The sequence below is a fragment of the Sturnira hondurensis genome, unplaced genomic scaffold (assembly GCF_014824575.4).
Source record: "Sturnira hondurensis isolate 20B ecotype Veracruz unplaced genomic scaffold, ASM1482457v3 Scaffold0003086, whole genome shotgun sequence".
Classification (NCBI taxonomy): domain Eukaryota; kingdom Metazoa; phylum Chordata; class Mammalia; order Chiroptera; family Phyllostomidae; genus Sturnira; species Sturnira hondurensis.
Genome location: NW_028075717.1, coordinates 921 through 14,213, shown reverse-complemented (window position 1 = coordinate 14,213; position 13,293 = coordinate 921). Strand labels below are relative to the sequence as shown.

General features: G+C 38.9%; 1 protein-coding gene across 1 annotated transcript in view; it reads right to left on the bottom strand.

The window, feature by feature from the left end:
* The window catches only part of TSPAN7 (tetraspanin 7), a 126,181-nt gene extending 117,782 nt beyond the window's left edge, over positions 1 to 8,399 (bottom strand). The window contains exon 1 of the mRNA XM_037041358.1: positions 8,263 to 8,399. Within this exon, the coding sequence (XP_036897253.1) occupies positions 8,263 to 8,343 (81 nt within the window). The 5' untranslated portion in view covers positions 8,344 to 8,399. The remainder of the gene's footprint in view (positions 1 to 8,262) is intronic.
* Positions 8,400 to 13,293: the final 4,894 nt, after the last annotated feature.

The window sequence follows — 13,293 nt, the reverse complement described above, 5'->3', positions numbered from 1 at the left end:
AGAGATGAACAGAAATAGATTCCCTCTAAGGAATGGAAACTGCCTCAAAACCCAAGGGTTCAGTTGGAGACCCTTGCTGGGTAGCAGTTCAATGAGTGAGAACACTACATTGGCTATATCCTGTTTGTGGAAACCTCTCCTCAAAGTAGCTTTATGGTATCATAGATCAATGCACAGGAAAGCTTTCATATGGATTTTATCTATGACAAACTGTTTCATGGACCATAGAGTCACCTCTCAGGAATTAGAATCACCTTGGGAATGGTTTTCAAAATTACATACCTAGGCCACTCACCAGATAAATTAAAATAGACACTTCACAAGATAAGATCAAACATCTTTCATAAAAAGCTCTTTAGTGTTTCTGATGAGCCCTCCTTTAGTTAGGAACAATTAGGAAGGTCTCTTAAGAGTGACAGGGCCATTTTGGTTTACTAAGGGACACTGGAGACCTAATTCAGACTTTTATGCAAAGCAGACAAAGCCAAGATCAATGCTAGATAATCCTTAGCTATATCCAGATCCAGGAGATTCTAGATGAACCAAGTCTGCTATTACTCGGACTTCTCTCTGAATTAGTTGGTTTTCAATCCTACTTGCAAAACCAACTCCCCTGGGAGATTATTTTAAATTTACCAATGCTAGTACCCACTTCAGACCAACTAAATCAGAATCTCCTAGGGTGAGTCTAAGCACATATTTTAAGGGCTCCTAAGGCAATCCTGATGAGCATACAGGATTAGGAATCACTGATCTAAATTGCTTAACCAGTATCTAGTACCTGTGCCTGACCCACCTCAGCTTCTAATATGAGGCACTTGCAATTTCTCCTAAAACAGATAATGAAAAAGCCCACCATATACTATAGCAAGCTCTAAAGAAAATCTTCCACAGTGGAATTGTGGTCCTTAATTCTATCACCAAACTATGTAACATGCTTACATGTTCAACTGACCAAATAACTAACAGGGAAAACAAAACAAAGAAAAAACCCTCTCCTATCTTCACCCCCACATCCTTTTTTTTGGATGAATATTGGGGCCCTACATAAAAGAGGACAAATTTTTCCACCCAACAATGAAAAGCATTCTGTCATGGCAAGGGGGATGACAGCTCCTCCCCACAAAAAAATTGAGAGCAGTAATCCAACAACCTGCTTGCCATGAGGAGACAACTCAAATTAGAAGCTGCTGTAATAAGACCAAAGAAAGAAAAGGCAGAAGAATGCATATTTTATTTTATTTTAAAAAACTTTTAAATTTTATTTTTCAATTACAAATTATATTCAATATTATTTTGTATTGGTTTCAGGTGTACAGCACAGTGATTAGAAAATCATATACTTTACAAAGTGGTCACTCCAATATTTCAAGTACCAACCTGGTACCACACAAAATTATTACAATATTATTAACTATATTTCCTATGCTGTACTTTACATTCCCATGATCTTTTGTGACTACCAAGTTGTGAAAGTATTAACAAGTAGAAATTGGTAGTCATAAGAATATATATTTTAGAGTGTGTTTCAAATTGGTTTAGCAGTGCATTAGTCACCTATGTCAAGGGTTTAACATGTTTAAACAAAGAAATATAGTTACAGATGACTTTCAATTATTAGCACCTTCTGAGGTGCTTACTTAAAATAGTATATAATGCTCAACAGTCAATGAATGATAAATAATACAGCTCAAGGTAAGGTCAAATCAAGAACTCTAGCTATAATTAAAAATGAAGAAATTATTTCATTCTATTTGGACAAAAATTGAGCTAGTTTCTAAGCAATTACTAAGTGAAAAGGACTTAATATTCCCTAAATGCTATTAAAGCTGGTGCACATAACATAACTGCATATTGCATATGGAAAGTAAAGTTAATTAAATAAGAAAAGAATGCTCAGATTATAATGTACAAGTCCTATAATAAACATGAAAGATTATCATTGCAGTAACTGAAAAACAGCAGAGCAATAACCTATTTAACATCAAGCACCCACTCCCCACTATAATTTAGATTCTGCTGCTTCCACATTAAATTAATTCACAAAGGTCTGAATTACGCCAGAAGACACATGGGCCTCACCCAGTGGGTGGAAATTAGAAGAGCAGAAAAAAGCACAGTAACCTTCACAGCTTCATCACCACTTGTCAATCCCCAGTCCCTGGTGAGCAGAATGAGCAGATGATTTTAAAAGAGGACATGACTTACTAAACCTGTTCCAGCCTAGAACACTCCCCTTGATATAAAAAGCTTTTGAAAAATGTAAAAGTAAATAAAAATATCTACTAGAAGATCACAACTATTGCCATTTTAGATGCTCTATTCAATCACTCATGATCAACTACTCACTTACTTAGGACCATATAATGTAGAGATAAAGACATGAAGGACTTCCAGTTAAAGATGTGTCCAGTTAAACTGAACACATCTATTTACTTTGGCCAGCCACCAAAACTCCACTGAAATGACACTAAAAAGGTTTTTTTAACCCACACTAACAAAGACAACGGAAGAGGAGACCATCACAATATTTTGGAAACTGAGGAAAAGCCAAATCTTACGGCAGCTGAGAGAAAAGCCAAGAATAACATTTGCACACAAGTACCCTCAAAAGGCAGCTCTACACACATCTAGAACTAGGGATAAAGGGAAAAAATAAGGAGGATCTGGTAAAAATTTCTGAAAAGCAATTAGATTCCCTCCAACTTCCTGTCTCTGATCTATCTCACATTCCAGCACAGATTCAGAGATTTATTTTCTAGGGAAGGTGAAACAGAAGGTCTTTGATCTGGAGAACAAAAGCATAGTGGATATGAATTCTCTACTTGAAATAGCAGATTAAAAAAGGGTTATATACTACAAGTGGAAACAGACACCCATATCACTAACCTTCTTCATCCAGAGAGAAGATTGGAAGATTGTTCTGTAGAAAATATGATTGGACCAAGAGAAAAGACCTAAACATATTGGCCTTGTTTCCAAAACTCAATTGCCTAGCCCAATCATCCAACTTACGATCAACAAACTCCCATTTCATGCAAGGAGCTTCCAATCAGCTTTTCAGTGTTCTACTTTTAGTATGTACAGAACAGAGAATAAATGATAACCAGAAATTTGAGGTAAGTCTTTAATATGCCAGAAAACAAAGAACTTTGGAAGAAACTATGCAGGAAAAGGCAAACTTAAAAAAAAAACCACTAACATTGTCAGAGGGATTTTAAAAAGTTATTACACTTTTGAAACAAAAGCAAGATGCTAGATAAAGAAACATTCAGAACTCAAAAAGGAGCTGGTAGAAATCAACACATAAAACTAATAGAAAATGCAATTGAAAAAACTAGAGGGTCCATCTAAGAGTTCCAACATCGAAAAAGAGAGAATAGGGAAAGAATTTTTTTAAATTCAAGAAAACTTCCTCAAACTATAGGACCTGAGTCTCCAGATGGAAATATTGCACAGGAAAGAGGTGAAAATAAACATACAACAAGACATATTATTGTGAAATTTTAGAGCACTGACAACAAGAGAGTTTCTAAAAGCTTTCATTGAAGAAATCAGAATTTTAGAAAAATCTGAAATAACATAACATTTGATTTAAAAATCTGAAATAACATAACAAGAGCAAGACCAGGAGTTTGGACAGAGGGAGACAGCAACATTCTGACGGTAAATGATTTACAAACCAGAATTCTATACTTAGCTAAACTATCTCACTAAGTACAAGAACAAAATAAGGTTTTCACTCCTGGAAGGCCTCAAAAATTTAACCTCCCATGCACTCTTTTTCAGAAAGTTACTAGTCACATGAACGTAATCACTGACTGCTGCTCTACTCAAATGATAGACAATAATGATAAAATGATAAATGATACATTAGGGTCTGCCCAAATATAGGAAATATTTTAATGTAGACTAAAGGGGTAGGAGAGCTAAATATTGATGCTCAATAATGGGAAGATAATATATAATACCTAACACTGGAAAGTCAAGAAGTAGTAGAATAATTAAACTACTTAGAAATGAAGGTAAAATGCTGAAAACAGCAGCTAGTAAAAGTTGATAAACATTCTATTGAAATACCTGGCATATAAAAGACATTCAATGAGTGATGAAGTACACTGACATACAAAATAGTAAGTATAAGCTTTAATATATACCCAAATTCAAACACTTTATAAAATATTAGGGGCTGCTTTTTAAGATTTGGTTCCCTCTTTTTAACCCATCTACCTCACCTTTTTTGATGACAAAATAAAATTGGCTATTATTTTTAGAAATATTCTCCAAACAAGATAAGTGATGCTTCTCAAATGAAAAAACAATCACTCATATTTTACCACAGGAGAATTTGATAGCACTATTGATAGCTAACTACCTCCTTGGATAGCCAAAGAAGAAATCAAATCCTACATACACTGGAATAAAGCATTTCTTTTCACAATATTATTCAGTGATTTAGCTACAGTGGATTTAAATCTTAGCTTAAAATACAGATGACAGTTTAAAATATATTAAAAACTTACAAATCAAAACAGAATTTATTTTTAAAAAAGATTTTATTTATTTATCTTTAGAGAGAGGGGAAAGGAGGGAGAAAGAAAGGGAGAGAAACATCAATGTGTGGTTGCCTCTCACACATACCCTATTGGGGACCTGACCTGCATCCCAGGAATGTACCCTGACTAGGAATCAAACCAGTGACCCTTGTTTCTCAGGCCAGCACTCAATCCCCTGAACCACTATGGCCAGGGCCAGAATTTACTTTTGAAGCATTATATTTATAAAGTTTTCTTGCTTGTTGTTGAAAAATTATATTTGTCATAAAGAAGGGATGTTTTGTTTTATATTAAGGCAGGAGAGATACCTTTTTTATTCAGGCTTAACAAATTAAATTTCAATACAAATTTTAGATAACTGATATGTATGGGAAATTAGCTGACCATAAAACTATAATTATTGAACTATCATTAGATAGCAGGTCTTTGTAAAGTCCTCTACCCCATGTTTCCATTCATCAATGTCATAAACACAGTTAAATCACCACAGTAAAACTGGCAATATTGTTTTAAAAAATCCTCCCAATTGAGGCAAGTAGAAATAAATAAATGAGCCCAAGAGTAGTCAATACAATTTCATTTATTCATCCATTCATTAAGTAAATATTTCCTCAGTAAACCTCCTATGTGCAAGGCACTGTTTGCTAGTCTTTAAAGCACAGGATAACTTACTCCTAAGTGTGTTTTTTCTTCCCCTTCTATAAACCTGAAAACAAAACATAAATCAAGGAAAATCAAGGATCCATTTACATAGAATTCCTACTAGGGTGACTAGAATTAAAAAGTTGGATAACAAATGTTGACAAGGATGTGGAGGAATCAGAACCTTCATACATTGGTTGAGGGAATGCAAAATGGGGCAGTCACTTTGGAAAACAGTCTGGCAGTTCTTCAGATGATTAAACATCAAGTTTCCATATGATCCAGCAATTCCCAGCAAAGAGAATTGAAAACATATGTTCATACAAAAATTTATATGTGAATGTGTATAGCACCATTATTCATAACAGCCAAAAGATAGAAACAACCCAAAATGTCCATCAATGGACAAATGGATGAATAAAATGTGATGCAGTCTTGCTGTGAAGTATTATTTGATCATAAAAAAGAATGAACATCAATGAATCTTGTAAACATTATGCTAAGTGAAAGAAGCCATTCACAAAATACCACATATTATATAGTTTAATTTATATGAAATGTGCAGAATATGGAAATCTATATGTAAAGGGTAGATGAATAATTGCTTAGGGCAAGGAAGGGTGGGAATGGAGAGGAAAAGAAGGATGATACCTAAAGGGTATGGGGTTTCTTTTTCAAGTAATGAAACTATTCGAAAATTGATTGAGGTGATAGTTGCACATATCTGAATATACTAAAAACCATCAAATTTTACACTTTAAAAAGGGTGAATTATATCTCCATAGGCCATTTTAAAAATGGGAAAATATTTCCATTGAATTTCCTTTAAGATACAATAGAAAACACAGCATTGGAACCATGGTTTATTAATGTGGTATTTAAATACTCTCACATCTGCAGAGAGATCTCATTTGTTTGGCTGAGTAGTAGGAAATGATTACCGAGTGCTATGTAAACTATTGAAAATGTTCCAGGTAAACATCTCATTTAAGACTATAAAAACATTGGAAGTAAGAAAAAATTAAAATGCAGGCATCAAGGAACTTAATACATATTAGGCACATTAAGCATTTAGACTCTCCAGGGCAATATAGGGAGGGGTAAGGTAAGCAAGAAGAATTAAAGAGCTCACGTGAAAAGACTCAGTCTAAACGACTCCTTCCTTTACCAGCCTGCAGTGATGCTGAAAGAACAACACTCCTTTGTATATACTGTAATCCTTATTTTTTAGGAAGCTAAAAATAATCACCCATATGATTTACTCCAGTAACAAATAGGAAGTCAAGTAAATACTAAAGGCCAAACACAAAGAGATTTAAGGAAAGTAAGAAAAAGCTTAAACGTTTCCAGGAACGCTTATCAGGGAAGTTTCAGCAAGCAGCATGCATTATTGCTTTTTCCAGGCAGGACATAAGATGATCTGTGCACAGCTCACAATTTTACTACTGAATATTTTCAACCTGTGTAGTCATAATAAACTGCATTTCTGTGTTTGCTTGTGCCATACACCACTTAACCCATTCTGTTTCATTGCAGAGCTCTTGGTATGCCTGGTCCCCAGGTTCCAGTTTACCTGACCTCAGGAATCACCAATGCCAGTGACAAGGAAATGCCCACGGGGATAGGGGTAGCATTAGGGATTTTTTATCCTTATTAAATTTCAGCTCCTTCCTTGATCATTAGAAATAGCCTGCCTGGTTCACCATCGAGCTGAGCCTGGTACCTTATAGAGCACTGTGTCCAGTTTCAAACAAAAATTAGGGCTATTTGGTGGGTGGGGGGAAGGTGATGGCAAGGAGGAAAACAACCAAAGGCAGGACTGGCTTTTTCTACAGAGCTTCAGCTTTCAAAATGACTGCCTTGGAAGCTGAAATGACCCAGATTATTGGGGAAAGTGTGGGGGTGGGGGAAATGACAGGCATTCATTCTTCAGCAGGGTGGCTGTGGCTTGGTGTGGGAATGGGGAACTTGAGGAGAGGGGGGCCCTCTACATGGAAAGAGAAATAAAGGGGAATGTTCTTTAGGTACCACCCACCCCTCCAAGTGAATCACTGCTGTGTCAGCCCAGCACTGATTCCACGAATTGCCAAACAGGATGAGGTAAGGCACAGCTTCGAGCCCCCTCCTCCTCCTCCCCCGCCCCCCTGCGCTCAGCAGAGCGCATCTCTCTTCGAGGTGTACCACGCAGCACCCCCTCCCAGACCTCGGCTGTGAGGCTGACGTCACCTTTCTGCATTGAGATTCAAGGGCCGGTAGCAGCACCATTTACATGGGGAGCAGAGTTGGGGCGCTATTGCTGTCATCAAGTGGCGGGGGTCCTCCCCCAGGACTCTGCAGATTGAGCTCACACATTGAGAGAAAGATCAGATGAAACATGTAGGGGTGAAGGGGAACGGGAAAGGATTCCAAGACCCATCTCCTGGGTTGCCAAGAAAGCTCAAAGATGCCGCTGGTTTATATAAGAACATTTCTCCTCCGTGCGTTTTCACACAGAGGCGGTAGCACCCCCACCTCCATCAGTGAGCTTAAGGGGCTCCGGCCACCCTTGCCCTGCCAGGCAGGCACAAGGCTCCTGGCGCCTCCCTCTCGCAGCCCCACGGGGTTAGGAATAACCAGAAATCTGCGATCAAACCCTGCACTCCTGAGCCCGTTCCCAGGTGGCCACAGGTTAGCTCCAATGGGCACCGTGAACAGACTGGTAAGGGAGGTTGAGGAGGGGTGACCAGAGAGGAAAATAGAGAAATAAACCCACAACTTTACCCAGAGGCTGACCCTATCCAGGGAGCTTAAAAAATAAATCAATTCATTAAAAATTTTGTGGAAAGGTAGACAACCTGAAGTCACCGCCACAACACAGCCTCTTGCAGTCTGCCGCTGGGCAAGGTCCAGGGTTCAAGCATCCCCAATGCACCCCGCCATCCTGCAGCCCTGGCCCAGCACCCTGTGCCTGTCTCCTAAAGGAAGGGTTGAAGATTGGATTTTTTCCTCCCCCTTCCATTCTCAGAGCATCACTGCACGAACTGATCCACGACAGCCCGGCCACCGGGCTGGCGTGGCCACTCACCCAGAAGACGAAGGAGTAGATGATGAGGAGGGTTTTGAGACAGGTTATCACAGGTTTGGTCTCCATTCTCCTCGATGCCATACTACAGAGCTCCGGCGGCGGCGGCAGCGGCAGGCTGCGGGCGTGCGCGCGAGAGTGGGGAGGAGGCGGGGCAGGGCGGGGCGGGCCGGGGCGCGTGCGCGCAGGCGAGGCCGTGCGCTAGCGTGGGCGCGCACACCTCCGGGCACCCACCGAAGAAGCAGGGGTCAAGTTGTGACTATGCGTACGGAGCAGGCTTCCCGCACGGTTAAGGTTGAGCAGGCTCAGACCTCTAGACAAACGGCGCCCAGCATCTGGGAGGGATGGGAGAGCTTGGAGGTAAGGGTTATGTCTTACACGGTGCTTTTGCAAGTAAGTTTCTGCTTTGTACTTAATAGGGCTTTACATTTACCAGGCTCTCTGCACCTGGTTATTTAGTATCCCCGAAAAGCAATCTTGTGTCTGCACTCGGATGAACCACCAAGCCTTCTCAGATGGAAGTGGCCCAGTCGTCATGTCCTTGGAACAAGCAGGCCTTGTCTGTGCCAGGAACAGACTATGACAGGTGGCTGGAAATACAGCTGGAGGGATGGTCAGGAACACTGGAGCTCAGACAGACACCCCAAATCCTCAACACCATTTTTTATTTCCCCACATTTTGAAATGATGAAACTGAATGACAAAAGTTTCTCTATGAAGGTACCATTCTTCCTGCACATAAAATGTTTAAGTGGTAACAGAAAAAATTATCAAAATACCCCAGAATCATCTTCCCCACCCTAACAAGTACAGATTAGGAAAGACCAGGAAAGATAGCTGTATCAAGGTCAAAAAATAATGTTCAAAAACAATTAGGAAGTTAGTCAGAAAGATAAGCATAGAGTTACCATATGACCCAGCAATTCCACTCATAAATCTATACCCAACAGAAATGAAAACATATTTTCAAACAAAAGCTTGTAAGTGAATGTTCATAACAGCACCATGTCATAGCCAAAAAGCAGTAATAACCCCAATGTCCATCAATTATGAATGGATAAACACAATGTAGTGTGTACATACAATGAACAATTATTTGGCCACAAAAAGAAATGAAGTACTGATACAACACATATGAACCTTGAAACTATGCTAAGTGAAAGCAGCTAGACACAAAACAAGACATATTGAATGATCCATTTTTAGGCAATCTCCAGAACAGACAGATCCACAGAGACAGAAATAGATTAGTGGTTGCAGGGGGGCAGCAGGAATGAGTGACTGTTAATGAGTAGGGAGTTTGTGGAGTGACAAAAATGATCTGGAATTAGTGGCAATGGATGCACAATTTTGCAAATAACCACTGAAATGTACACTTTAACAGGGTGACTTTTATGGCATGTGAATTATATTTTTAAAAATAGCATACACTCCACCCAGATTTCCTGTGGTTCCTTTGTCAGGGAACACATTAGCTTGATTCCTGAGCAATTCTGCAAAGTAGTGACACTATCACAAGCTAACTCGATCACGGATGATGTTAAAGATATTTCTTTTGAAAGAATAAAAGCAGTCAATATGGCTTGAGGAAAGCCTGCCAAGGTCAGTTGTTGCAGGAGTAATTATTACCTCCAATGAGTCGTACATGGTCTCAGGTCAGTGAGGTCATTGTATAAACAGGACACAAATATGAGGAAGAAGAGAACCTGCGTAAAGAAATGATCAACCATAATACAAGTTTATGTGAGTTTAGAGGGCTATGGAGAGGAGTATGAGTGCTGGTGAAAAAGATTAGGAAAAGATTTTCAAAGTTTCTGTTATAAAGGAAGACCCTGAATAATGATTCCCAATTCTGGTTGCTCATTTGTATCATCTAGAGAGCTATGAAAAAAAAAACAAAACAAAAAACTATGACTGCCTGTGCCCAATCCCAGGTAGCCTGAGTCATTTGGTTTGGGTGTAGGCTCAGTGGTTTTTAAAGTTCTTTAGGTGTTCCTAATAGGAATCATGTTAAGGGGCACTATCCCAGGTACAATGAGCTTAAACCCAACTTAAGAAAGAACTTTCTCCTTTACTTTTACTGTTTCCAGGCAGCAGCAGGAAAAGGAAACCTAAGAATGCAAATCCAGTGGTTGCCCTTAGCTTCAAAAAGTCTTGCCCAATCATAATTACTCTGTAAAGGGGTCAGAAATCTTGATTTTCAGCCCAACAGGGACATTACTGAGCATCATAGATAATTTTATGAGTTAATGTATGATATTCATAGATGGTGGCCATCAGCTGAAACTACACATCATTTTACAGTTTTTCTGGAAATTTTTTAGGATATCTATTAGGTTCAGATTCTTGAAAACTTGAATTGTCCTAGCAAAAATAAATTATTTAAATGTAAAGATAAATATGAATATTCAGTAATATAATTAATAGATAAATTAACATAGCTGATGGCTAGATACTTGCTACTAAAATTGTGTCTGGTGATGTAATAGGGTGACAAACCATCCCAGTTTTCCCAAGACTGAGAGGTTTCCTTGCACTCTGGATTTTCCTTGCTAAAACTGGGAAGGAATTGGGCAAGCCAGAACAAGTTGATCACCCTATCCCTGAACTAGCAGCATTGGCATCTGGTGGGAGAGCTTGTTGAAAACCCGGAACCTGAGGCCCCATCCCATGCCCATGTTTCAAGATCCCCTGGGAATTCAGATGCACAGTAATGTCTGTCAGTTTGTCATTAACTGAATTGTGCCCCGTAAAAACACAAGTTGAAGTCCTAACCCCAGTGCCTCAGAATGTGACCTTATCTGGAAATAGGGTTGTTGCAGATGTAATTATTTTAGTTAAGATGAAGTCATCTGGAGTAGGGCAGATCCTTCATACAATATGACTTGTGTCCTTGAAAGAAGAAAAGACACAGGAAGAGGGTCATGTGAAGACACAGAGACACACAGGGAGCATACCATGTGACTGATTTGAATGAAGCAGCTGCAACTGAAGAAATGTCAAGGATTCAAGGTCACCACTAGAAACTAGAAAGAAGCAAGCAATGATTCTACCCAATGTCAGAGGGACCATGGCCCTGCAGACACTTTGATTTCAGATTTCTGGCCTCCAGAACTGTAAGAGAATAAATTTCTGTTGTCTCAAGCCACACATTTTGTGGTACTAATACATGTCTAAGATTCACTGATCTCCAGATCTTCAAAACAACCACAGCTACCATATCACCCAGCAATTCCACTGCTAGATACAGACCAAAAAGAATTGAAAACAGGTGTTCAAACAAAAACTTGTACATGAATATTCAAAGCAGCACTAATCAAAATAATTTAAAGATGGAAACATCTTAAACAAACATCTGTCAGCTGAGGAATGGCTAAAGCAAAATGTGATATACCCACACAACAGAACACTACTCAGTCATAAAAATGAATGAAGTACTGAGACATGCTTATATGGATGAACCTTGGAAACATTATATTGAGTAAAAGAAGCCAGACATGAAGACAACATACTGCATTACTACATTTGTATAAACTATCATTCAGAATCCAGAGACAGAAAGCAGATTAATGTTGCATGGAGCTGAGGTAAAAAGGAATGGGAGGTGGCTACTTAATAGGTAAGTTTCCTCATGAGATAATAGAGAAGTTCTGGAACTAGAGAGTGGTGATGATTGTACAACATTGTAAATGTACTTAACGTCACTGAATTATATACGTTAGAGTGCTTTGCCCCCAAACTCTGAATGGTTGCTCCCAATATAGATGTATCCTCCTCAGAAAAGCCATTTCAGCTGAAAATAGGTGTTCAGTGACTATATGTTCTCATCCTCTGCATCATCACACTTATCTAATATTTTCTCATTCGCAAGCTTATTTTCTTGTCTGCCTCGCCCAATAAGCTCTACACAGAAAGGTCTTTTGTCTCATTTGTTCTCTGTTGTATCCCCAGCAACTACATATGGTAGCAATTAAAAAAGTGTTGAACAAATAGATGATACATAGTAGACACTTGATAGATGATCACTGACTGTTTAAAGAAGGGTGTGATATTTGAAATGGATCTTGAAGTATGAATAAGATAATGGTGACCTTTGAGGAACAGCAAAAGAGGTCATTGTAGGCTAGGGAACAGGAAAAACAAAAGCCAAAATCTTACTCAGAAGAGTGGTGAGCAACACTGAAGGACCTAATGTAGGAAAGTTTGCAAAAATGTAGTCTGGGCAGTGGTGGAGAGGGTCTTGTGTAGGCCAAGTTAGACTTTCTTATGTAGGCTATGCTACTTGGGAGCAGTGAAGGGTCCTTAAGTAGGGTAATGACATGATATAATCTGCGTTTTCGAGAACTACCATATTTTGCCATGTATAATGTGTACTTTTTTGCCCAAATTTTTGAGGGAAAAATAAGGATGAGCATTATGCATGGTAGTACTAATTCCGTATCTATATAAGTGCTTTTAATTCTTTTGTTTATGCTTATGCATTAAAATTATAAGTCTAGAAAACAATAAGGATATCTATATGCAAAATAATACCCTGGAATACAATAATCAGTTTTGTTTCTAAATACAAATAAGTAAAAAATTGAATGAAAAATCAAAAGAAAATATTTTTTCCTGAAAGTCTGGGCCAAAAACGTGGGTGTGCCCTATACCCAGCAAAATACAGGTTGTATACACAATAAAAGGTTGCATAGGAAACAGACTAGAAAGAGGGGGAAAAGTTAGGTAATAACTGCAATAACCAAATTGGGTATGGATGAGGGCTGGACCTCAGGGATAGGCATCGGGGCTGCAGGAGGGTCCAGAGCAGTCCATCTCGACTCTGGCTGCATTGAAATCCACTGGAGAGGTTTTAGACAGATGGAAGCCACAACTCCATCCCCTATTCATTCTAATTGATTCAGTCTGTGGTGGGGCCTCAGAAATCAGTATTTTTTAAAAGTTCTTCAATACTCTAGCTGGGATTGAAACCCTTAGGACAGATAAAAGAAACTTCAGAAATCAATAGTCCTCAGGAATGAGTGAATTTGGGTA